The following is a 26,047-nucleotide window of genomic DNA, read 5'->3' as shown; positions in this document are numbered from 1 at the left end:
TAAAAAAAACAAAACAAAACAAAAAAAACCCCACAGTGTTCAAGGATTTGTATTTGAGGTAGCTAATTCATAAATACTCGGTTTAACTTTTGGACTGTAGTATTTCAGATACACAGAAAGTTGCATAGTAGTATGCTAGGCTTTAATTCTTCAGTGTTCTACTGCTTGATTTCTAGGAGACTTTATCTAAGGGGTTTTGTTTGTGGTTGTTTTTTTTTTTAAATGCTTTCTTCTAGGCCCGTGGAATAAAAGATGCCACTGAAATTATATTTGAAATGTCAAAAGATGAAAGAAAAGATTTCTACAGGACAATAGCTTGGGGTCTGAATCGGCCTCTCTTTGCTGTCTATAGAAGAGTTCTTCGCATGTATGATGACAGAAACCATGTTGGAAAGTATGAAAACCTCTAATGCTGCATGGTTTTATTGGTATGACTAGGGTCATGTATTTAATGTTTGACATGTTATATGTGAGACAAAAGATTCTAGCCAAACAGACCTAGCTTTTCTTAATCATAAGTCACCTCTGCTGAATTCTGGTAGATAACCTTCACAATAGTTGTGTTAAATTGACAGTATCCACAACTTTAAAAAAAAAAAAAACAAAACAAAGGTGAAGAGAGGATTCTGATAGACACAAGCACTGATCTGCTGAGATGTAGTTTCTTTCTGTAACTGTGACCTTGAGCTAATTGATCTTCATGCCTGTGGCCTTAGTTTGCCCATCTGTAAAGCAGCGAGTATGGCACCATCCAGAAGTGCTCAAAAGGATATTAGGTTTTAGTTTTTAAAGGCAGTTGAAAATAAAAAATACCATCTCAATGCTGGTTTTTGTTTTTTATGGAAAGTCAGCCTCATGGGGATTGTGAACTGAGACAGGAGGGAAAAAATAGCTGTTTATTTGAGAGATGAATACACAAAATTCTAATTCTGTTCTTAGCAGTAAGATCACAGAGAACGAGGAATTTGGCTGGCAAATGAGAGGAATGTTAGACCAGATAACCTTAGAAATGCACTAATGTGGAAAATGGCATTTGTTCTTCATGCTCTTTCGAAGCTTTCAGTCAGATTGTTTTTATAGCTGAAATTCTTTAATCTCTTGTAACTAAATGTGTACTGTGTGGTTAGTAAAGCAAAAATATTTATGCTATATGTTTTCTGTTTAAAATAATGTCTTTTTATTGACCTGTTGCTTAGGTATACTCCTGAGGAAATTGAAAAGCTTAAAGAGTAAGTCTTTTTATTAACAAGGTCACATTATCTTATTTATATTTAGTAGCTTGAGCAGTTTTTACAGGTTTTGTTATATGAAATCACTGAAAAGTTACAAGTAAATTTGACTGCTCCAACTCTGTCAGGAAATAGTGGTCACTAAATTAATTTGAAGAGAAATGAAACATTTGGATTATTTTTTTATATTTTCTAATGTGTATTCAGGACATAAACAGTATGCAACAAAGTTCTAAAGCAAGCCTTCTGTTGAAAGTAGTAATGTTTCAGATTTTTACAAGCACAGTCAACATTTGCAGTTACGTTTCTGAAAAACAGAAATTCCCTTTCTTTAGGAAACGTGAGCAAAGGTTATTTCTAAAGAAAGTGGCAGGTCAAGGGTAGGATCTCTCCTGTGAAGTATTAGAGAGATACATAAATTGTCAGTAAGGCTCCTTGATTTTGACTATGAACCTGATAGATCAAGGAGGAGGGGCTGCAGACTTTATCTCTTGCAGCTTTCCAGGGTTGAGCAGTTTGAAGAAACCATGTTGGCCTGAAGGAAGGAAGGGAGTATATTTCATTGTGTTGATGGATATGCTTGGATTAATTTAGCTGGTTTGTGTCATCTGCAAGGTGCCTGTGGTTCCAGATGTGTCAAAAGTAGCCATGGCTCAACATGTTAAGCAACCTGTTGTCATATGTGGGAGGAAAATAATAGTTAAAATTATGAACACGATTATGCAGTGATTTGCCTCATGTAAATTGTAGGATGCCTGGCTTTTCATCAGGCATCATTTAGATTTCTCAAGTGATCTCTATACCACCTGAAAATCCTTGAGGAACTTGTGCAGAATGGATGTTGGCTGTTTATCTAAACATTCATATTGTATTTAAGACAGTAATTAAGGCTCACAGCATTCCTGCAAAACAGTTAGATATTAAACATTTTATAAGTTAGTATTTATAAGTTAGTATCCTGTGGCTCAGCTGGCCCAAAAGGCTTCTAGAAACACATAGAAAGATTAGCAGTGATGATAGAAAATGTTAATACTGTAGTATCAAAGTGACTCCCCATTTGGTCTTTAAGCCTGTAAAGTGCACGTTTATCCTGTTTTTATTAGAGCATATTTGATATTTCGGTAATCTCCTAACTGGATATAGTGCTAATGAGCATGTTTCTATTTAGGCTGAGAATGAAGCATGGTAACGATTGGGCCACAATAGGAGCTGCACTGGGGAGAAGTGCTTCATCTGTAAAAGATCGATGTAGGTTGATGAAAGATACCTGCAACACAGGTGAGGTAAATGCTGGTGTCAGTAATGAATATTCTAGTTAAAACTCTGTCACCTTTGCCTTTGTCAGTCGTGTTTTCAGAGACGTGTAACTCTGAACTTACAATGAGGAACTTACAGTGTGAAATCTGGGGACATTTTTAGAATGTATTTGGTATAGGTTTCTCCAATTTCACTTTGTAAAAATCAGAACATTCAGTTCATTTTTGCAGTCCATTATCCATCATACGTTTATGCCACTGGAGCATATGTTATTGAGGTGGATTAAAAAGTACTTTCCCTTGTGTTTCATGTTTATAAACATACACTGTATATTTGGTGTCAATTAAGAGACAGATGCACTTTAGGAGTAAAGTACTGTTTATTTTGTAGTGTATATATTCAAATGGAAGGAAAATTTAGTCAGACCTCACGTAATTACTGTATACTAAATGATTGTGTGGTTAATTTACTTCAACTAATACAATTCAGGTAGCTTGGACCAGTTTGGTTTGGTCAGTGTTTTGATAAGTTCTGTGTGGCTTCATTCATCTGTGAGAGGAAGATAAGAGAAAGAAACTTGGCAGCAAAACAATGGAATTATGCATTTGTTAATCAAGAATGGATATAATATAAATTTTTAGCAAGAACAGTTACATCATCTTCGCAAGTCAGTATTTGCATCTGGAATAAGGTGTTAGGCACTGAAGATACATGTCTGTTGACACGTTACGGATCAGAATAGAGGGCATCTGCTGTTAGTTAAGTTGGAGGGGTTTTCTCTCTTGCAGGAAAGTGGACAGAGAAAGAAGAAAAAAGACTAGCAGAAGTAGTGCATGAGCTAACTAGCACAGAACCAGGTGACATTGTCACACAAGGTGTATCCTGGGCTGCCGTAGCAGAACGGGTCGGGACGCGCTCTGAAAAGCAATGCCGCTCTAAATGGCTCAACTATCTCAACTGGAAACAAAGTGGGGGCACTGAGTGGACCAAGGAAGATGAAATAAATCTGATCTTGAGGTTTGTTATTTTAGTTACTTTCAAAGGTTCATAATACATGACGCTAGCAGGATTCCATTGGGGTTCCTTTTGCTGGTTTCTTAGACACTAAAAACTCTAGAACCCTCCAAAAATCACTTTTTTGTTTACAGTTCCCAGAGATTTATTATTGAACATATTTTTTGTTTTTTTGTTTTTTTAGTGAATTTTAGTGTTCGTGAAAGGTGTCAGATTGAAAACCCTGGAGACTGAAGTCTTCTTTATTCCACAGAAAAGGTACAGCACAGGCAGCGACCCTGCAAGCTTCCCACACGTTGCCCCACCAATGCGCTTTAACCCTTAACTGGAGGGTAGTTCAGTCTCCCTGCCCGTTCAGTCCTTGGCCTCTCTGCTGAGATGACCAACAAGGGTCAAGTGTGGTGGTGGTTTCTGTGATGTGGACGTCTTGTCTACAAAGAACTAAACCGAGACTGCAAATTAATTTCATGTAGGCCACCAAACACTGATTGGATATCAGCATCTTTGACAACATTTCAACTGGCAACCTGGTAGTAACTTTGGAAATCTTTTGCTCTCTCCAGTCCTCCTCCCATTTTGAATGCCTTTAACTCAGGCTTTTTAGCCAGTGGATTTTTATGGGCTGATAGTTTTGGGTGGGAATAAAAAGCCTAGACATACAGGGAATCTGAACATTATTTACAGAGCAATATTTACTAATTTACTGAAGCTGTTTGACTTGAACTCAAAATGAGGAACCTGATTCCACATTTCAGAATGTGCTGGTTATCTGGTTATAACTCTTAATATTTCTGTAGAAATGGTATCTGTTTTGGTCTGTCCAGATATCCTTAATTCATCCTACAGGGTTGTTTGGTTGTTTTGGGTAGCTTTTTTCTTTTTTTCACTTTTTGGGGTTTTCTTTTGGTTTTGTTTGTTTCTTAGCTAGCAAGAGTATTCAGTGCTATTTCTTGCTTTGTGAAGAGGACTTTTCTTCAAAAATCTTTTCCCTCTCACTGTTCACCTCTCTTTCGTATGCTCCAGGTACAGATGAGCTGGAGGCAATTCAGAGATATTTATAGTATTCAAACAGATTCTGCTAGAATCCAGTATGTGCATAACATCTGCGAAAATTGTGTGAAGACTGTCCCTTACCTGGAGAGCCTAATGGGACTGATTTATGAGGAACTGTTTAACATTGTAGTTAACTTCATCTACTTTGGCTAAGAAGCATCTGAGAGGAGGCAAAAATCTATGTTAAGGACGGATGAGTGTTGTTTAGGAGAAAACAAAAGTAAATGTCATAACATGAAATTAATTAAGTGAAAGTTCAGAATGAATCTCAGAAAGTATTTCCTGCCTTGGAGATGTGTTTGGGGAATGGTTTTCCAAAGAGAAAAGATGCAAGTACCATCATTTGGAATGCTTCACAATAATCTGATCAAAATCCTAATGTATATGTAAATAAGGAGAATAATCCTGCATGGCAAGGAGATGGACTGGATCATCTAACAGGTCTAGTCCATCTTCTGTTGTTTATGATTCTGCTTGACCTCTGGCAGCGTGGAGCCTTGGAAGCCTGTGTCGATTCATGAGCTCTGGTGGACTATTCACTAGCATGCCATTTTGCCGCTGTTATGTGTGACAAGACCGGAGATGTGCAACACCCCTTCCAGTCTGGAGGGTAGTTTCTAACAGGTAAATATTTTCTGTATCCTGCCAGGATAGCGGAACTTGAAGTTTCTGATGAAAATGACATCAATTGGGATTTACTAGCTGAAGGATGGAGTAGTGTCCGCTCACCACAGTGGCTTCGGAGTAAATGGTGGACCATTAAAAGGCAGATTGCAAACCACAAAGATGTTTCATTCCCTGGTAATGTACTACTTGCACGCTTCTCTTCTGAAAGGTCCTTTTACAAATGTCAAAGGAATAAGACTGCATTTTGTTGTCTACTTACAGCATTGCTGGCCAAAGAGCACATTGCTCCTTTGCTGGAAGTTACTGGCCCCTTGGATCTGCTGGCTGAATTGCTCCTACAAGCAATCTGTTTCAGTTGAAACAAGCCAAGCTGATGTATACAACTAGACAGTAGATTTTGCCAACTCCCCTCACTTTGGCTGAAGTGAGAGCATGTATATAAGCAGCTCAGCTGGCAGATCTCAGATGATGATGATCTTTGGTATGGAGGGCAGTGACCTCTTCAGGTGGAAGAGGATATGTATCTGCAGCCTAACAGTATCACCTCAGGTTAGATCTGTTACCTTTAAAATGTTAAAATGTAATCTATGTGAGGTGCTGAACCTTAGCTGTAGAGACAACATAGATCTACTACTAGCTGCACAGTGAGGAGGGGAGGAATCGGGAGTGTAAAGCTCCCCAAATACATCTCTCGTAGCTCTCATTCTTGGTCAGAGAAACTAGCGCCTGAGACAAAGGGTATATCAGTCTTTGTGACCTTCAGTCCTCCTTTTCTGTGTCTTGGGGAGAGGAAAAAAAATCAGAGATTAGTCACCTCATAATGAAAGGTGTAATTTAATGGACACTTCTGCTGTGGTCGCCAGTGTAGTTATATATTAGTCATGCCTGGAGGCTGCAGTAGAGAAGGTAGCCCTGTAATGCTTAATATGGTATAGACCATGTTAATAAATAGTTGTTGCATCAAATAATTGATAGTTTAAATACACCACTGCATCAACAGGATCCACTCTCTTTCCCCAGACAAAATGTCATGCTGTCAAGAGTGGGAGATGTTTAGCAGTTCCCTGTATTGAGTGATACAAAAACTGAGGCCTCTGCTTTTCTAACCTTATATATGTCAACTACTCCCTCAGTGGGACCAGAGTGATCATAAGGAAGAAAGGTGGGCAGTTTTATTGGAGTAGTGCCACTTCATGCACAGACAGAGAATTGCAGTGTGGGCACTCAGAGATTAATTCTGTCTCTTGATCCCTATTTCCAGTGACACTTCTGTCAACCTCTTGAACAAATCCACTTCCATCTTTTGTAAGATTGGAGGATTTATTTCTGATAGCAGCATTACACAACTAGTGATACTGGCACTTGATTGTAACTTGGGGATATACCATACATGTTTTTAGAGAGGACCAAGATTTTATGAGCTTTTCTTTTTTTTTCCCCGAGCATCCTAAAATGTCTAGGTTCCTTGAGAAAATCAAGTTCACTCTAGTAGTTGACTATAAACGTGTTTTATCTATGTGCTAAATTTCTACTCGATGTAGCTCTATAAATTGTGTAGGTTCCAAATTCAGAAGGATTTTGGTTACTTTTTTCATCTTGGATAAATCTCACATACAGCATTTAAAATGTGCTTCTTCAACACGCTTTAGCATGAGTATTCTTTCTCTCAGTGCTGATAAAGGGTCTTAAACAACTCCATGAGAACCAAAAAAACAATCCAGGGCACCAGCTTTCGGAGAACAAATCTGGAAGTGGATTGCCAAACACTAATTCCAGTTCGGGGGTTCAGCATGTGCAGATTCGAGTGGCTCGCTTAGAGGAGAACGCAGGCAACGCACCAAGCCCTGTGGCAGCTTTGCAGATTCCAGTCCAGATTACACACGTCTGTAAGTAGCTAAAATGAACAACTTGCTGTCCTCTAGGGAAATGTAAAACTTTCTTTTGTTAAGATGGTGAAGGAGGAGTGGGCGTGTCTTAAAGAATTTTATTAATTCTGCTTTGGTCTTGACATAACTTCAGATTAAGGGTTTCTGGATTCCATTTGCCTGTTTCTAACTTTGTTAGGCAAATGTAGATTAATTACTGTGACAGCAGTACCAAGAAACTGCAATCGGAGCACCTGGACATAGGGGTTGTCGGTGTCTGCCTGTGTGCATGCACACAAGAGCTTGCCATATAACGTGTTCTTTGAAAAGGCTTCAGTACACAAGCCTCCTAATGAAGATGCAGTGTATGTGTTTATTCCTTGAGATTCTTCTGGTAGCTCTTGTCCAGAACAGTGAATATCACGTACGAGATCTCCTTTTGTAAAATGCATACACTGCTGTCCCTGAGTTCTGATGAAGGATATCGAAGGGAAGGTATATAATGTTTTTTCTAGTCCTGCTCTGTATTATGCAGTTATTTCTAGGCACAAACACTCTGGAAAGTGTTGGCTGCTGAGTCACACTGATGTTCAGCTGATGATCTGCTCTAACCACGGTATTTTTTTTTATTTTTTTTAAGTTGATACTTCCCATCGTGTTAAGGATGAAGTTTGCTCATTATAAAACATTTATTACCACGTCTACTTTGGTTGTAGTGCTTATTGTTTGGTTTTGTAACTAATCATATTAAGTAATTCCAATCACTCCGATCCTGTCACCCCTGTTATCTCCATTGTCTACTATTTTGCACTGTTTGTCACTTGTGAATTTTATTTGGAAAATTTAGTGTTTCAGTCTTGGTGATTACAAAATTAGTTAATCAGGCTAAGAACAGATTATTCAGACTATGACTAGATAGGCATTTGGTAGAAAATTTTTTGGTTATAATTTCATTATATTATCATATCTTAATCTATTTAAGTCCCACCTTCATTTTATCTGGTTTATTTCTTAATTAAAACGTCAGACAACACCAAGCCAAGAACTTTTTATCTGTAGTAATACATCAGTGGTCTCATACTTTCAACCAAGCTTGGTCAAAGTTATTGGGTTTTGATGAGCAGGCAAGAAGTGCTGATATTCTGTAACCTTTAGTCCTTCCTGAATTGAATCCTGCAGTCATTACTTTGTGATGTCACTTGCCCCTGTCTGCCTAACAAGCCTCTTTCCCTATTTTAGTCTGCTTTCCTGAAGAATTTCTGTTTGTGTAGTCCAAGTGAGTTTTATATAGTGTCTTTTCTGTCTGTTTCCCAGTCTCGCGAGAGCTGAACCTGTTAGCCAGTTTCTGCTGCATTTGATAGAAGGCTCAAGGTTTCAAAGGGGTAATTCCTGTAAGCTTTATGAACATAACTGGCTAGGTAACAGACAGGCCACACTTTACAGCTGTCTGCTACTAGGTGCCAGGAAATCTGCTGCAGGAAACCTTGAACATGCCACTACAATAATAAAAGCTTCAAAATCGGAGCTGGTATCTTCTTAAGAGACCAAAATTACTCTACTTTGAAGCCACAGAGTCTGAGATGGCCAAGTTTCCAGTGCTTGGAACACTGCTGTCGTCGTGTAGGTCTTTTGCCCTTTCAGTATTTATGGAATTACTGGATAATCCCAGGCAAAGTATTAATTTGCCTCCAGCTTCCTGGAACTTCTGAGTTTTTTAAGAATAAGTAAAAACAATAATTATGGTTCTAAATAGGTTTTTTGATACTTATAAAGCTTTGGGTATGAGCTGTTTGGACCTGCTGATTTTGAAATGTCTGATACATAAACTGTTTTCAGTGCTTCTCTTTGTTACTTTAAGAATCAATGGAGATGATTGCATAAATAATTACACAGTTGTAGTAAGAATACTTACAGCTTTTACACAGTGCAATCATAACACAGGGTAGGCAAATATCTTGTGGAGCATCTGATGTTTCATCAGTGGGGGACATACTGTGGAGAGCAGAAGTGGTTAAAAAAATACAAAAAAAAGAAGAGAGGACTGTGGGAAACATAGCAATATTAAACCTGACACCAGTTTAAAACAAGTAATACATGATCCGAAGGATATCGTTACACTAGAACCTCTTACAAATCTCATTACTAAAAGTAATTAGATCAGGTCAGATAACTTTATTTGTCTGCTTTTATCCCTGTGCACTAGAACCATACTTTCTTTCTTTTGCTCTTTTGGATTGTAGAATGCCCTCTTTAAATAGTATTGTATCTTGGGTACCAATTAGAGAACCTTGTCATTAGGATTGCAGCCAGTTTTCTTTTTCTTATTACTGGAATTAACAGTACCCTGCTATGTAGTAATTATAGTATGTTACACTCTCTGCAGGGCTGAAACATTTTGGTTTACATACTTTCTTTTTCTTTTTTTTCTTCCTTTTGCAGCCTCAACCGATTCCCCTGCTGCGACTGTTGACTCTGAGACAATAACACTAAACAGTGGAACACTACAGACCTTTGAGATTCTTCCAGTAAGTAACAGAGAACGTGTTTATTCTTTTAAGCACAGCTACTTCTTAGACTATGGAACAGGGCATTTCCCAAAAAAACAGTTCTCAAGTTGAAAGAGGAGATTAGGAGATCTAAAACTTAAAAGTTCAAGCAAAATGTATTTCTAAAAGTGTAATTCATTAAGGCTGTGGAGTAAAATGTGAATTACAGTTAAATGGTTTAAATGTCTTAATGCCTTAGTGCTATGAAGTTTTCCTTTGTGCTTGGTTGGGGTTTTTTTTGTTGAAATCTGACATAACGGAGCTAGAGGAAGCTCCCAGCAAGTAAAGATTCTCTCAGTTCCATTGTACTGTAATTTATAGCACAGTTTCTCTTTCATCTCAGTGTTATGAGTAAGTTGAATTTGTTCCTTTCTTACATGCTGTTGTACAGCATAATACAGTCCTGCTTGACTCTTAGCCTTAATACTTGTCTTGATAGCCTAAGGCTATACCTGGGTTTCTTTCTACTTCTTGAGTGCAGTACAGAAATCAATGCAGTAGGGATTGGATTTGTTTGTTTGTGTTCCAGGGGAGTTACAGTTAGGCTAGTTCATGTAAATAAGCATGCTCTGAGTGCTCTGTGCGGCCCAGGAAGACAGTTTGTTTGGCTATTAAACTTGTGTTGTCTTTTGTAGTCTTTCCATCTCCAGCCGACTGGAACACCAGGTACATACTTACTACAGACAAGCTCAAGCCAAGGCCTTCCTTTAACACTGACGACTAGTCCTACCATGACCCTAACGGCTGCTGCTGCTGCTCCAGCCTCCCCAGAACAGATCATTGTTCATGCCTTATCAGTATGTATTTTGAGCAGTGAAAAGACTGGAGTTTGGGCCATGGGGGGAGGGGAAGATAATAATGCAGGACCCTGTATGTGCATGTTAAACTTGTTAAAGCAGTTCTTAAGTCCTAAGAGTGTTACTTTGCTTAAAATACAGAAGAGTGAGAATTTCAGTTTTTATATTGTTTTTAAAAAGCAAGTTGCTTCCAAACTTTGCTTAGTAAGCAACTTAGCTCTTACGGTGGCTGAACATGATGTCTCCGTCTAGTGGCTTGCCCCAGCAAGCAAAAAAACATACTACTGTTTCCTGATGTTCCCAGTTACTCTCACAAATGAATATCAGTGTTCACAAAACTTGTATAGTAGGGACAGTATTACTTTTTATGAGAGGGAGGGAGGGGGAAGCAAACTGGATGTTGAATAACAAAAGTGATGCAAAATTCAGGAAAAAAAGCTCTGATCTTTTGAATCTACAGCAATCCTCAGCTGAACAGTTACTTCTGTTTCATATTACATATTTACTTTATTTGTGAACTGTAGAACAGTTGACACCAAATTCAGTTTACAAATTCATTATTTAAGGCCAGGAAAGGTCAACAGATAATCTGTGATGACATACTATACATGTGAAACTCTAAATTACCCTTAGTAGTGAGTTCTTTGAATCCTTTTGCTTTTATTTGCTGAAAGATTTGAAGGTACTTGGAGGAAAGTCTCTGACATTTTGGGGTTTTTGTTTGTGTCTCTTTTTGCAAATACTGCTTACAGCCAGAACACTTGTTAAATACAAGTGACAATGTCACAGTGCAGTGCCACACACCAAGTGTCATAATCCGCACCGTTGCTGCTGAAGATATCTCCTCCTCTGTCACTCAGGCAGAACTTACTGTTGATTCAGACATTCAGTCGGCTGACCTGACAGATCCTCATGATACCCTAGAAACAAATACTTTCCCAGATGATATCCATCAGTCCAAGCTGAGTGACGAAGAGCAGTCAGCCTACAATGAAGATGATGCCTCCAAATTCAGCAGCAGGAATAGTAGTGAACTGATGGATGGAGTTATGGTAAGAACTGAGGAGGAGATTTCAGATGCCAGCCTGAAACAGGAAGAAGATTCTCACTCTGACTTACCCAGCACTTATGTTACTGAGGTAAGGGAGTGCATGATACTTGTTATTTTCCCCATTTCTGCGTGGAGAATAATTTCATTGCATCTTTGAGCTTTATGTTAAGCTATTCATATGAAATATGTCAGTGATTTCATGTATATTGTAGTTCTTTGAGTATTTTGTTCAGACCCTCTATCCTTGAGCTTCATTAATACATTATGGGTGTGAAAGTGATAGCATTTGATTTTGTACTAAGGCTTATATTTGACTTCGTCGGGAGCATTGAATAGCTTACTAGATGTGGAGTTGCTTCACTACTCAGGGAGCTTTTGCATGATGACTGTGGAAAGCAGGAATACTAGCAGCACCAAACAGTTGCATTCATCCGATTACTATTTGATGCTGTTGCTTTAAACTAGGCTGTTAATTGTCCAACACACGTACTTTACAGGTAGCTAGACTGTTGAGCAAGGGAGGTGAGGTAGAGTATTTTGGTTTTGCTTTATGAATCTAGTAACATATTTCGAGGTGCACCACAGTTTCCATTTTTGAGGACTTCTATTAAGCATACTACTCCAGTTAAGTGTCTGTTAAATTGGAATTTGAAGCATTTAAGCTATTTCTCTCACTGACCTCAGTTTTATTCAGCTCCTACACCTGAGATGCAGAAATGCGTTTATCCAAACGATTTCAGGCATTTGGATTGTAATGGTAATGAGTAAGTCAAGGAAAATAGAGATGCTAAAAAGAAGATAACTCTTCAGTGGTTAGAAAATACTTCTTTCCTTAGAAGCTTGATTAGGTTAGACTGTGGGAAGAGATGAGTTAGGTTCAAATACCCCATCCTGTTCTCTAAATCGCTGTGCTCTACAGTTGCTGCAGTTCTGCTTTATCAGTCCTGAAAATCCATTGCTGATATGCTTTGACTTTGCTAGACTTTCTCTTTGAAAAAGTTTGTAACAGACACTGCATATCCATTATGCTCTTACAAAGAGGAAGATCTTTGTTGTACGTCTCAACAGTCTGCTACTACAGAAGCATTTGAATCCTGAATACATGCGAAGCTGGGGATTATTCTTCCATTTTTCTCTTTCTTGTCTCATAGTTGACATAATTGTAATTAGATTCTCAACAGTTGAGACAGCCCATCAGCTTTCTCCTCTCAGTTTAAAATTTCAGCTTCTCAAGGGTAGAATTAGTAAACTTTTGCTATAAATGTAGTTCCTAATTAAACTTTGTAGAAATTTCTTACGGCTAGCAGGATATAAAGAGGTACTAAACTTTTTTTCTATGCAGAAAAAACAAACTGAGTTTGTAATTCTAATTTGCCTTACACTTCTAGTCAGATTCAAGTTTGACGTGTATTTAAATTCTAGGAAATAGTGAACTGTCTGTGAGTGATTCTAAATGAAAAGTTACTCTAGAAAGACATGCCTAAATTTTGCTTTCTTTAAGTCAGTGTTATTTTTATGCACTTGCCAGTATTGTATTATGACTGTGGGTGTGGGTAGTGGGAAGCAGGCAGCAATGCTTGCAGGGTTTTATTATTTCTGGCTGGGAAAGGTCCCCATTTGCCACAATGGCTTCTTTAGTTCTTCACGCCTCCTTTTCCCAGTTTCAGGCTTTGCGACATACTGCTTATCACGGGCAGATATGTGCTCCCTGCAGAAAGCTGCTTTTGCAGGTCAGGCATACTGTGCCTTGCATGAATGGGTACCTGTTTGGACCGAGTTTAAATCACTGAGCTGCAGCAAAGGTAGTCAACTCCTTCAGCAGCACCTGGGAAAAGTTTTGCAGGCAGCTGCCTTTGCAAAAACATTGTGAAACTATGTAGGAAAGTAAGTTTTGCTGTAACTAGGTGGAGGAACTTCAGGATTTTCTTGAACAGAGAGGGCTGTAACCTCTCCCAAACATTTCCTGCGCCCTCTGAAAAGTGATAAATCCAGGTATCTTCCATTCTACCAGTAACATTTGCTAGCGTTCTGCATCAGGGATTCCTGAAGCTCGAACAAACCTTACACATGTTACAAACAAAAACTGGAATCCAAATATCTCTGCTTATTTTCTGGCAGTACTATCTAGGATGTCTTTTCACTGCGTTTGCAGAACCAGGCGTCCACGGGAGTGTGCTGTGACACTGAGTCAGCCAGATGTTATTACTGCCATTCCAGTACTACAAGAGCCAGGGAAGAGGCAGCAGCTATTATGGGACTGAAAGAGAGCAGGGGTATTGACAACTTGTACCTGGAATGAATAAGTGTGTTGCCAATTTTTTGATATAATGGAAAAAAAAGTTTAGAGCCAACCTACAGTTAGCAAGTCACAACCAAGGCACAGCAATTAAAATGGGTCTTTTGAGCTCTGTTCAGTAGTTAAAACTTGACACAGAAGTTGTGAAACTATTAAGTTCAGGTAGAGCTATTGTGTTTGTGGAGGTGGTAAGTACTATAAAGGTGTTGCTTCAGTATCTCAGAACATCTAGACAGCAAGTAGTAGAAAACCTTAATTATTCCTCTTTATAGACAAAACATTTGACTTACAAGAGACCATTTTATCACTGCCTCTCCCCCTGCCCTTGTACTGCTCACAGGGTAGAATTCCTCTCATCTTGTTTTTAGATGCCTGCACTAGGATGAAACATGCCCTATAAATGCTGCCATAAACTAGCTCAGACACTGACATTTCAATTTAATGAGAGAAAATTAATCCAGGGGGTCTATTGCTTACTATGGAGTATGGCTGAGCAAAGCAGGTTTTCCTGTTTATGCTACCAAGAATACACTCTCATGTCCTGTTCTTCTGTGTTGTGCAGGACCTGGGTTCTCCAACGATAGAGGAACAAGTTGATCAGCCTACAATAGATGATGAGGCTGTGCTTATTGTTCCTTCTTCCCATGGTTTCATCCAGACAACGGATGATATAGACAGCGAATCAGTCTTACCCCTGACAACTCTAACAGGTACGACAGTCCCTTCATATGGTTGATGCTGGAGCTAGGATTCGTTAAAGCGGTATGGCACTTTTGAGTTCCTGTAAACAAGGCTTTATAGATCCTTGCTTTCTCTTAAATAATTTTCCATGTCATTGCTATGAAACTTGAAGCGAGTTGGTTACCCAACTGGTATAACTAGAAGTGGAAGAAAGTTCCACTTAACCTTATGGGAAAAGCATTAGAACAGCAGCTGCTTCATCACTTGCTGAGCCATTTCCATCACCCTTGAGCCTTGAATTAGTACACATAGGCTAATAAGTAACTCTTTCTTTAGTGTGCATTTCTTCATGCCTTGATGCCTCTCGTGGTGAGGGGCTGGGCTATTTGGGGGTGTGTTTGCACAGCACTCACCTGGACGGGCTTGCTAGCTTGTGCCAACATTCCCAATGCCAAGAGTCATCTCAGACTTGGAATCAGCACAGATATATTCTCCCACTGCGGCACCTAACAGATACTCCTTTCCAGAGGAAGGATCTCCTTGCAGAGCCATCAGAGGGTCAGCACTAGGCCTGATATAGTAATACCTGATGAATCCAAATGTGAGTCACACCTGTTGCATCCATATTAGTCATAGCTTACCTTGAAACTAGAAACTGAGAACTACCTAGTTTGAGCAACACTGCTTAAAACCGGTTAAAATTCCAGACTGTATTTTCTGTCTCCTAAGTGTGTATTTTATATCTTGTTATAATGGCACAGTAAATAATAGTTCTAATGTACTATGTCTCTTGACAGATCCTATCCTACAGCATCACGGAGATGGGTCACACATTATTGGCTCATCGTTGGGCAGTCCTGACTCGGAAGATTCAAAGGATGTCGAAGATCTAGTGAGCTGTCACTGAGAAGTAGTAATCAATCATGTCCATTTTCTATTGACGGTGTTTGCATTGTGAAATTAGTTACAACCCTGTGCCACATTTCCAAAGAAAGCAGTCAGTCCATGTCTTTAAACAGAAACTTCCAGTTTGATATTACTACAGTGCACTTTCTCTGCTCAAGCTATTTACCTCATTTGTAAAGGGTTACAGAGCAGCCAACTGAAGCCTGATGTACTACGTCTCAGCCGGGGTGTTTCAGCGTTTTAACGAACTTCTGTTGCAGTGCTCGCTGCTAGCTAGATCCACATGGTCAATTCTGATCTGACTTGTTACTGGTGTGCTGAACTGCACATCTGGAAAACTGGACAGAATTCAAGGATCGTGGACTGTAGCCTCTTAGTGCCGCAGCAAGAACTGGTTTGCACATGTTTCATGAAGAATGGGTGAGGATTTCTGCACTTACTGACTCTTGTAATACACAGAGTAAGAGACTGTTACATTTCAGGAGGAAATGCATTCCATCAAAGACTTCAGGGAGCATGGGCAGCATCATGAAGAAATGGTCTGTATTCCCATCTCCTCTGGCTTGTTAGTACGTCTATGGCATAGGAAGAAGACACAGATGCTTGTGGGACTTGCCTGGTCTGCTTGTTCCTGAGGAGTCCGTTGCTGGCAACGGACAGAGCTCAGAAAGATCACTTGTGGAAAATATTTTTTTTTCTTTTTTTTCTTTTCCTTCATCACTACAGCAAGCTGAATAAAAAGGGAAGAGCTATGAGAAAGGGAAGCTACTGGGACCCACCAGCCTCCCCCCACAAGCTTGTAACTTCTTTGAAGATCGTTGTGAGTAGGCTGGAACATTTGTCTCTCTCGCTGTTTACATGACACTACCAGCCACCTCTCCAGAGGTGATTTATGCAGCAAGTTAGTAGATGGGGGGTGGTGTGGAGGTGGCAAAGTCTTGGAGAAATCACTCTGTGAGAATTTGGGCACAGGGCCCTGAGGCAGAGGAAGCCAATTAATTCCTATATTCAAGGGTTTGAAACAGACACTAGGCTGAGCAGCAGCCTGTTAGCTAGGGATTGAGAGAAAAAGCTATAGAAATTAAAGACTCATGTATAAATTATTTTATTTATTTCTGTAATTAGCTCTTCATAATCAAGAGTTGGTCTTTTTCAGTCTGTGGTTTTGTTAATGTGAAAAATAAGTTGTAGTTTCAAATGGTTGCCTAGGGAACAGAAATAATTGTATATTCAGTTTAAACAAAATAAAGAGTATTTGTCTTACGTAACTGTAAGATGCCATTTATTTATACTGCTACAGATCTTTGCAATGCTGCAGTTTATTTGTACAGTAATAAAAAAACGCAGTTTTTTCCAAAATGAAAAAGCTTGTGCCGTTCTGAAACATCAGTACAACTGGAATGTTCATTAAGTGCAACAGTAGCTCTTCAAAAAAAAGCAGAATGTCACATCTTATGGCAATAATTCTCCCCAACAAGAGGGACATTACATATACATTTACATGAAAATCATGTACTGATTTATCCTTGCCCAACCCACTTCTTTCCTCTCAGGCTGATTGTCCTCACTTAAATGTCTCAGGCTGAGCTGAAAGCATTCTGACACAGTAGCATCATTGCTGGGTATTCCCATTGTCCATCATTTACCCACTTCATGGAAGTACAGGTTGGCACAGATACATAACATGACAATAGAAAATAAAATATAGTAAATTAGGTTCCTAAATTTAGGTTCCAGGTCTCCTTGTCGATACCAGTAGATCTAGAAGAGAGAAGGAGCTTGTATTACTTAAAAATGCCAGGTACTTCTGAGGAAACTTTCTATAGTAACTGAACTGGTAACTTCTAGAAGTTGGGTTTGGTTTTGTTTGTCTTTTCTGTAAAAAAAACTCAGCTTCATCTGACTAGAGAAGACTAGGTGTAGAGTCCAGTTAATTTTCTTAACAATTAAGAAATACCACCTCTGTTTTCTTAGCATGCTTGTGGAATACACAAGAATTTTGCAAGGTGTTTCTCCCCAAAACAAGGCTGGTTGGTTGTGCAGCTAGGGTGCCAGGTTAGCTATGAAGACAGGGGTTGTCTTGTCAGCTTTGTTGAAGAGAGTGGGGGGGTTGGGTTTGTTTTTTTTTTTAACACTCAAAACTGGCTACACCCTGGTTGATGCGGGCAAATGTCAGGTATTGCACTACACAATCTGTCTTGGGCAGAGTCATGGCTACCAGCCCTAGAACCAGAAACTGGTACTGACCAGGCAACGCAGAGCAACTTCCCGGCAGTGAGGGGCAGGGGCTCAGGGCTGTGACCGTTCCAGGTCACAGTTGGGGGAAGGAGAATGCTCTAAGTATGAAAAGCTACAGCAGAGGAAGAGGCCACTAATGTCCCTGCCCATGGCAGGGGGGTTGGATTAGACGATCTTTGAAGGTCCCTTCCAACCGAAACCATTCTGTGATTCTATGAACTCTAACATGCCAGTTCCCTTTGCCACCGCTTGGCACCAACTCTCTTGGGATGCTGCAACTGTTGAATAGAGGAACCTCTGCTACTACCCTGATGAAATGCCACCTGCTGTAGCTTCCTGCCACTGTAACTCATCCCCTGTGCCTAAAAGGTCACTGACTTCTGCCAGTGCCTGGCTGGCCTCAACGCTTTGAGTTCAAGTGTTCTGCCCCGCCCCTAGTCTTCTGCAGCACAATCCATCTCTGCATTCCCCTCTCACTGCTTTGCTCCCTGGTTTCCTACTTTATGTCTCCACTGGCAGCTACAGGTGGCATTGGCACAGAGGTGACAAGTCTTGCATCACAGCTGGTCTGCAGAAGTTGGCTTGGTTCACACGCTTACTCTGCAGTAAATACGAAACTGGTTACCACTCTTTCATTGTCAACTTATTTTATGGAGGCAGGAAAGCTTTTCTACGAGAGCATAAAAAAGAAGGCGGCACTGCGTAAAGCAGATTTTATTCAGATTGCATCTTCGGTCATAGACTCAAAAGTTTGCACGGCAAATGTGGCGGTACTTACAAGTATGCCAGCAGAAATGCAACACAAGGAGATGCAGAAAGCAAAAAATATATTCACAGGTTTTGGAGGCAGTTGCGGGAAGACGAAAGCACTGATTAGAGTGACCTGTATGGAGGAAGACAAAGATGAAGACTTTGCTCTCGCCTGCCGTCAGAGCTGCAATGAGAACAGGCTTGCCCCGACAGCTGGTGTACTGCAGTGCTTGCATCCAGCTCTGCACGCCCCTCCCTGCTCTTTAACTCCCACCCTGTGAAGAGCTGGAGGGAAATGTAAAATTCTGGAGGAAAATCACTTTGACGCAACTGCAGACTTAGAGAGGTGAAAAAAAAAAATTATGAAAGCTTTGCTACTCCAGCTTGTTGCTGGAAACTGTCCTCCAAATACTCAGAGACCCAGCAGGCACGGGGGTGCATGCTGCCCGTGGAGGAGCATCCCTTCAGCCAAGCCTTCCACCAGCTGGCACCTTGGCTCTCCCTACCGCCGCCCTGCACCTCGGCTCTCAAACAATGCTGCCGCTGCGGACCGCAGAACTGATGCCCTCCAGTCGCAATGGTGCTGGGTTTGTCTTTAAAGCTTGGGGGAAGCATAGCTCGAGACAAAGTGACAAACTTTGGAAAAACTCCTATAAGCCATAAATAGAGGGAAATAAATCATAAATAGAAATGAAGAGAAGCAAACACGTTCTCCTGGGTCATAAGCACTTTGTCATCTCACCCAGCCTCCCGTTCAGCCAGGATGGATAATCTGTCCATGGATTGGGGCTTTTTATTGCACAGCCAGATCTTAAAACATGGCTTGAAGAAAGGTATTCTTCTGTTGTCAAAGAGTTTCAAAAGACAGATGGGCCCCAAACTACAGCCTGTTTGGTCAGTGAAGTTTCACCACCTGTTTTGGAGAGGAACTCTGGTTTTCACCCCGTCACCTAAGGGAGACACAAAATGCACGATGGGATGGGGGATACTTACTGCAAGCAGCAAGGACGTTAAGCCGCCAACAACTAGATTGATGACTCTGTCCTGAAGAAAACAGAGGACAGTTACACACACGCCTTGCCAAAAAAACCCAAAAAAACCACATAAACCAGCGCGGTAGCCAACAATGCTGAGAGCACCGCATCAGCCAGGACCCACGTTATCCCCAGCACACCCAGCAGCACCATCAAGGCTCCTCGCTCCGCTCTGCCACGCAGGAAGGTTTCCCTTCCTCCAACTCCATGGATCTCAGGGAGGTTGTACTGGCCAAGTCCTTGTGCAGCAGATTTGCTCATTTGCAATTGGCTTCTGTGTCCGAATCGATTACAATGGTGCAAATCCTTTTGTAAATTTTTTAAAAAGTGGGAGTGCACAGACGAAGGTTGTCAGAAAAAGCTTATTTTAGCCTCAGCGCCTGAGAATGAATGGCTTGATAGTGTCTTAGGTGGGCATTTGTGGGCTGCTGGCAAGGAGGTGAAGTGTTCCCTGCACCCCAAATGTTCACCCCTAACACCAGCAGACCTGAACACACCCCAGAGTGGCCCTGCTTGGATGGACAGATATCCCCCCCCACTTCTTTCTGCTGCTCCCCACCAGTATAAAGCACTTGACTGGGAGGAGACAGCCTTTTTGCTTCTGGGAAGAGGTATCCCTCGGTGTCAGCATCGCAATCCCACCCCAGATGGCATCAGGACAGGGACCGGCAAGTGACACGGGGCTGTGCGACAGTGGGCTCAGAGGAGTGCGCAGGACAGGACCCCGTACCGATGCACTTGCTGGAGTAAGAAACAACTTGATGCAAAAGGAGAACATTCCCATCCCTGCCGGCATACCTGCCTCCTCTCTTTCTTCATGGTGCTGTTCTGAATATAAACATCTATTGCCAAAGATAACGCACAGCAACAGCGGGGCAGGAGGAGAAAGCAGAGAGCAAAGAGGAGGAGGCAGAGAGCAAAGCGTGCTCTTGCAGGAGAGCACCAGCCCTGACCTAAGGCTCGGTGGAGCTCAGGTGCCCGAGCCTGCGGTTCAGTAACAGGCAGATGCTGTGCCCTGGTCGTGTTCATCCCCAAGGGAAAGGACCACAGCAAGCAGACTCTTTAAAACCTCTTCTGTTACTCCCCAGCATTACTCCTCTACGTAAAACCAGACCGTTTATACTCCTACAGCTCAGAGACCCCAAGCTGTGGGGGCACAGCAGAGGCTGCAGCAGTGGGAAGGGACCCACCTCCGTCGGAAATGGTCACCGACACCCCCTGCGCAAGGTCCTCGCCAGGCAGGCACAAACCCCTTCTCCTCACCGGCGTTTCCATGCACAGTGTTGGCGATACAACAGCAGCCTCTGGGAGCCATCTACGAGGTACCCACCAGCAACCCCAAAAAATGAGCTGAGAGAAATAACTCCAGGCAAGTAACAGAAGCAACAGGGCGAAATGCAAGCACGCTACCTCCACGAGAGCATATCGCGACAGCTCAGCTGGGCACCTCCACCTAAGCTAAAATAAAGTTAGTTTTGAGTTCTTTCACTAATTCAAGCTATATGATATGCAGAGGGGTCCCTACCCCCAAAAGCAACTCCGATATCAGTCCCTGCCAGCAGATAACGGCAGTTTTGCTCTGCCCTTGCCCTGCAGATCCGGCTGAGCCCGCCAAGGCGATTTTACGGAGGGGGACCAGAGTTTGCCTTCGGGCTTGGCTCCCCAGGGCCAAAAGGGGTGGCAGGAGGTGAGCAGCTGGATCCCTTCTCCCTTTGTGCCGTGGGGAGATGGGTTTTGAACAGCAGAGGAAGGGGAGGGAAAGCCGAGGAGCCAGCTGCAGAGCAGCAGTGCGTCGCCATCCCGTACAGCTAACGCGGTGAGCGCACCATCACAGCCAGCTCTCCGCAGACAGGCTTGGAGGGACGGACACATGGTCGCATACCTACGGACAGGATTCACCATCCAGAAACTCAGCCGTGATTAGGTTTCTCCTAAATACCTGGAGACTTGGAGGGTGGCCATTTTCAGATGGGGAGAATTCACCCATTTTGCCAGGACAGAGACTGCTCTGCCAGGAGAAAACGAGGGGGTCAGACTCGGCGGTGACTGCAGAGCATTTCTCTCTGCCTGTTTTACGGGGTGCAGTAGAGAGCATCCCCCCAGCACAGGGACCTCTCATCTAATGCCGCTGAGTGATGGACATCACAGCGACAGCCGGATTGGGTACGGATGCCAGCAGCGGAGCGGCTTTGCTGTGGGGCTGCCAGTCCCTGCGACTCGGGGCATCCCCTTCCCCGTGCTTAAACACGCGGTCACTAAAATTTTCCAAATGCGCCGCCAGCAGAGGAAGGTATTTCAGGATCTGGGGATTAGAGCCACTGATCCTGAAATCCCAGGCTTGGCAAAGCGGTGAGAGGCTGTATTCCCCGGTGCCCACTGACACTTCAGACCCAGGCAGCTTATCACAGCGAACAGGTTAAAAATACACAAGCAGAGGCCGAGACGGCTAAAGGGATTGGGGATGACGGAGCCTTTTACCTCCGTGCCGTGTCCGAGCACACAGCCCAGCCCAGGCAGACACTCGTGGATACTGGGCACGCAGAAATGGGCTTTGACGAGCCACGTGTCCTACAAGCCACGTCACCCAGCTGGCACAGCCAGCTCTTGCAACCAGCACAGCTGATTCAGGGAGGATTTTTCTCCAGCATCACTATGTATTATGATTAGCTGCTAAGGTAAAAAAAAAAAAAAAGCAGCGTGCACACCAAAACAGTGAGGATACAGGCTGCTGGAGGTCACCTGCACTGGCTCAGGGTGCTCACACACGGACACTAACTTCTGATACAGCCCAGCAGCGTACGATGCGCTGATGGGAGTCTCCGTTCAGCCAGCCGGCAGCCGAGATGTAGCAAGCTGTTCGCCAGACAGGCGATGAATTCCGTGTTTCAGCATTGCACAAGCTGCATTTCAAAACAGGAGGGTTTCTGCCCTCTCCCCCTACTCCGGGGAGAGCGTTGCAGCGGCTGGAGGCACCAGGCTGGCCCCATGGAGCTGCTGTGGTGCAGAGGTCTCCCTCCAGCTGCCTCTGGGCAAGGGAAACGAGGTCAGGAAGCAACAAGCCCTCGCAGAGCAGGAGGGCACAATCCAGGGTCCTTCGGGATCTAGGTCAGGGTTACTCTGAGCAACAGGGAAACCGAGGCAGGACTGAGGGTGTATCTGCACCACTGTGCCCACAGCACGGGCTTTGACTGAGCGACAGCTTTGCTCTTCACCCCGTTCCAGCTCAGCACCTTGCATCCTCCAAGATAGCGGCTTGCAGGCTGCGCCCACGGGAACAAGCTCCCAGCAGACACTTTGCCAGGACGGGGGAACGGGCGGGTCCCCCGGAGGGTGGGTACCTGGTGGCATCTCTGGAGGCATGACGGAAAAGCCATTTTTATGCCTTACATCAGCAAGTCCAGATGGTCAGCAGCAATCGCAGCGAGACACCAGCCCGCTGCAGCCATAGGGGATATCTTGACCTAGTGCCACATTAAACTCCATGGAATAGCAGACAGTATATGCTGTATGTGAGCAAAGCTGCGTCAGGACCACGCTGGGCAACCTCCTGCTTCAAGGCATGGGGAAATGCTGTTGTGCCCTCAACGGCTCCTCATTCCCATTCTGGGGGCTCAGCCTCTCTTCTTATTGCCTTCCGCTTCCAGCCCGCAGCAATTAACACCCACCCGTTTATATCTAAATGCTCCCGTCAGGGAGGAACCCAAGCAGCTTGTACTTTCGACTTCTTTCCCAAGAAGTCCTGCATCTGTGATGCTCTGTCTCCTCTGTCACCTTACCGCTCGTGCCTTTGCTTTGCGTCATCTCATACCCACTCGCTGCCAGTGCTGCATCCCCAGTAACCACAGCTCAATCCACCGCGCCTGGCATTCATCAGCACCATCCTACTACGCTCTCCCTTCCCACCAGAGACCTTTTTGGTACCAGCTTGCCTGGTACCTCCGCTCGGCAGCCGGCACAGGAGGGCGAACTTGGCAGGAGCAGCTGGACCACGGCAGGGGAAGGAGCCCGATCCCACTGCCCGGTTCCCTTGTCCCCACAGCCTGGCTTTAGCCCCAAAGCCACCAGCTCGGAGAGCAGGAGAGTGTAAGAACAGGGCATCCCCGTCTCTGTATCCATCTCCAACCGCCAAGACCCCTGATTTGGGTGCAGGGCTTCCTGGGGCACAAGCGCTGCCCCTCCCCGTGGCCTCGTGCCCAGCCCAAGCAGAGGGTCCTGGTTTGTCGGAACCAGCCATCGCTTGCAGAGACCCGAAAGCGGAGCCAGGGCACGGGCAGATGCGCTTCTCCCAGCAGAGCTGCTCCCATTTTAAGGCGAAGTTTAGCTTCACCATTTCCAAGATTGAACATTTCCAGCTCCGGACCTCACCAGTGTCTCTCTCTAAGCAACCCCAGCGAGTCACAGAGAAAACCATCCCAGGCCAGCACAGCGATCCCTTGTCCATCGGACACGGGTACGGCAGGGAGAGACCCTCGGCCGCTGCCGGTCCCGTAAGATGGGTTTCAAAATCAGCCAGCGGGGCCACACGAGAGAGGCAGGGGGTGATGTGCAGGATCCTGGATCCCTGTTTGAGCCTGGGAATTGGGATTAGCATCCCGTGTTTATTATTTACTGCTCTCCTTTGCGAGCGGAGCTGCAACCAGAAAGGGACAGGAGGTCAGGGTTCGAAGGCTTGACCTGGGCTGGAAGGTTTGGGGTTTGCCTGCCAGGATCACTGCCCAGCTCCGATGGCACATCCTGGTCCCCAGAAGTCCCCATCCCTGGAGGAGTCCCAAAATCCCCAGCCAAGGAGCAGCCACCGTGACCCCCGTGCAAGGCACTGTGGTGAAGGTCCCCTCGCCTCCAGCGCTCCCCATCAGGGCTGGCACCCGCCGGCGGGGTACACCCGTCCCCCCTCAATTCACCCTCTCAGGGGTCCCGCCTGACCTCCTCCTTTCCCACATCATTCTTTTTCTCCCCCCAAATTTGGCTGGTACCACTTCATTTACGTTTTTACTAAACATTATCATTTTAGCAGCATTTCCAAGTATTTGGGGGAGAGGGGACGACGCATTTTACACACTTTTGCGAATAGCTCAGCACAGTGTCCGCCTGCACCCCTCCAAACCCGCACGGCGATGGGTAACCTCTCCTAACAGGGGACAAGCCCCAAGCCACGAACCGCTGTCACCCCGCTGGAAACGGGTGCCCGCTGCCGGGTATCGTGATTCCCGAGGGATCTCGATGCCAGGCAGCGCCCCGGGGAGCCCCCTCCCCAGCACGGCCCCCCGAAGCAGCACCGACCCGCAGCAGCGCCGAAAGCTGCCCGGCTGAGCGGCTTACGGGGGATTGACACCTGAAGAGTCGGTGCCACACGTCAGCCGCTGCCGCGGAAAAAGAATTAATTACCAGGAGGGCACCAAAGGCAGCCCCCAGCCCCGGCAGAGCAAGGAGCCCCCCCAAAATTGGTGAGATGCAGCTCAGGGTGCTGCAGCCCTCAGCCCCGCTTTGGGGGGGCTGCGGGACAAGGCACCCCGGCTGCGCCCAAGCCCCTTCAGAGGGTCCCCCCGACCCTGGGGCTCCCTGCACCCCGAACCCCTGCTCCCCGCCGGGGATTGGGGGAGGGGGGTTGGTTTGGGGGGGATTATTTGGAAGTTTATTTCTCTGGGGGGAGGAGGGGTGTTTGGGGAGTTTCTTTTTTACTTGGGGAGGGGTTCGTGCTTTGGGGGATTGTTCTGAGGATGGGTTGGGTTTTTATGCCAATTTGGGGGGGTTCGTGTGTTTGGGGTGGTTTTGATGGATTGTTTTTGCTTTGTTTTGGGGTACTGATCGGGAAGGGTTTGTTTTTATTTTATTTTGGGGTTTTTTTTATAATTCTGCCAATTCAAAGGGTTTCTCTCTTTTGGAATTTGGGGGGCCTCTTTTACAGTTGTCCATCGGGGTGCAGCTTTGTTGTGGCTTTACTAATTTTTGATGCCGTTTGGGGGGGGCTGGGGATACGCTTTCTTATTTTATGGGATTTTTTTATTTGCTTGCAGGATTTGGGCAGGTTCCTCTCTGCTGTTCGGCTGCCTGCGGTGCTCTCCGCGCCCGGGGGAGGGCTGCCCTTATTCGGGGGGGGCTGGGGAGGGAGGTTCTTCGTACCGGGGGGCACTCACATTGGGGGGGGGCTTGCTGCTGCATTTTCCTTGCTGGGGTTTACTTTGCTGGGGGGGTGTTTTGGGGGTCCCCCTTCGGGTTCCGGGCAGCGTTTCTCCCTTCCCCCGCGAAGCGGAGCCGCAAAACCGCCCCCCCGCCGCAGCCCTTACCCTGGCCGAGGTCTCCCCGAAGAGCGGCCGGTTGTCCGGCCCGCCGGTGCCGTAGCTGCGGGCGGCGAAGCCCTCCATGGCGCGGGGGCGCTGGGGCGGCCGGCGGGGGGCGCGCCCTCATGCTGCGCCCCCGCTCCGCGTCCCGCCGCGCCGCTCCGCGCCCCGCCGCGCGCCGCCGCGCCACGCCCCCCGCGCTCGGCCACGCCCCCGCCGGGGGTAGGGGGGCGCTGCGGCGGGGCCCGCTGGTGTGGAGGTATGGGCGAGTGTCTGCGCATAGGCGCGGGTCTATAGGCGCACGGGCGTATGGTTACGCCGAGCCTTAGGTGGGCGTGGCGCGGCTCGGCCGGACCTCCGCAGCTGCGGAGTCGCCAGCGCCGGCCCTGGGGTGGAGAGGAGTTAAGGTCACCGGTCTGTTACTT

The 26,047-nt window shown here is 44.8% G+C and overlaps 2 protein-coding genes across 2 annotated transcripts in view; one reads left to right on the top strand and one right to left on the bottom strand.

The window, feature by feature from the left end:
• The window catches only part of DMTF1 (cyclin D binding myb like transcription factor 1), a 30,467-nt gene extending 13,888 nt beyond the window's left edge, over positions 1-16,579 (top strand). Inside the window, exons 7-17 of the mRNA XM_059816516.1 lie at positions 237-394; positions 1,197-1,229; positions 2,398-2,507; positions 3,275-3,503; positions 5,203-5,354; positions 6,851-7,066; positions 9,485-9,570; positions 10,227-10,388; positions 11,141-11,527; positions 14,298-14,445; positions 15,214-16,579. Of these exons, the coding sequence (XP_059672499.1) occupies positions 237-394; positions 1,197-1,229; positions 2,398-2,507; positions 3,275-3,503; positions 5,203-5,354; positions 6,851-7,066; positions 9,485-9,570; positions 10,227-10,388; positions 11,141-11,527; positions 14,298-14,445; positions 15,214-15,323 (1,791 nt within the window). The 3' untranslated portion in view covers positions 15,324-16,579. The remainder of the gene's footprint in view (positions 1-236; positions 395-1,196; positions 1,230-2,397; positions 2,508-3,274; positions 3,504-5,202; positions 5,355-6,850; positions 7,067-9,484; positions 9,571-10,226; positions 10,389-11,140; positions 11,528-14,297; positions 14,446-15,213) is intronic.
• Positions 16,580-16,960: 381 nt separating this feature from the next.
• TMEM243 (transmembrane protein 243) lies at positions 16,961-25,706 on the bottom strand. Its single transcript, XM_059817231.1, has 4 exons — positions 25,629-25,706; positions 19,304-19,354; positions 18,339-18,443; positions 16,961-17,083 (listed from the first exon to the last, which is right to left on the bottom strand). The coding sequence occupies exons 1-4, from the start codon at positions 25,704-25,706 to the stop codon at positions 16,961-16,963; spliced, it is 357 nt and encodes a 118-aa protein (XP_059673214.1).
• Positions 25,707-26,047: the final 341 nt, after the last annotated feature.

Source organism: Gavia stellata, chromosome 4, assembly GCF_030936135.1.
Source record: "Gavia stellata isolate bGavSte3 chromosome 4, bGavSte3.hap2, whole genome shotgun sequence".
NCBI classification, from domain to species: Eukaryota; Metazoa; Chordata; class Aves; order Gaviiformes; family Gaviidae; genus Gavia; species Gavia stellata.
This window is presented reverse-complemented; position numbering and strand designations above follow the sequence as displayed.

Coding starts and splice junctions, on each gene's coding strand:
- TMEM243 (XM_059817231.1), bottom strand. CDS start 25,706: ATGGAGGGCTTCGCCGCCCGCAGCTACGGCACCGGCGGGCCGGACAAC. Junction 19,355..25,628: donor TCGGGGAGACCTCGGCCAGG/GTAAGGGCTGCG, acceptor TGTTTTCTTCAG/GACAGAGTCATCAATCTAGT. Junction 17,084..18,338: donor GCATTTCTGCTGGCATACTT/GTAAGTACCGCC, acceptor TCTCTCTTCTAG/ATCTACTGGTATCGACAAGG.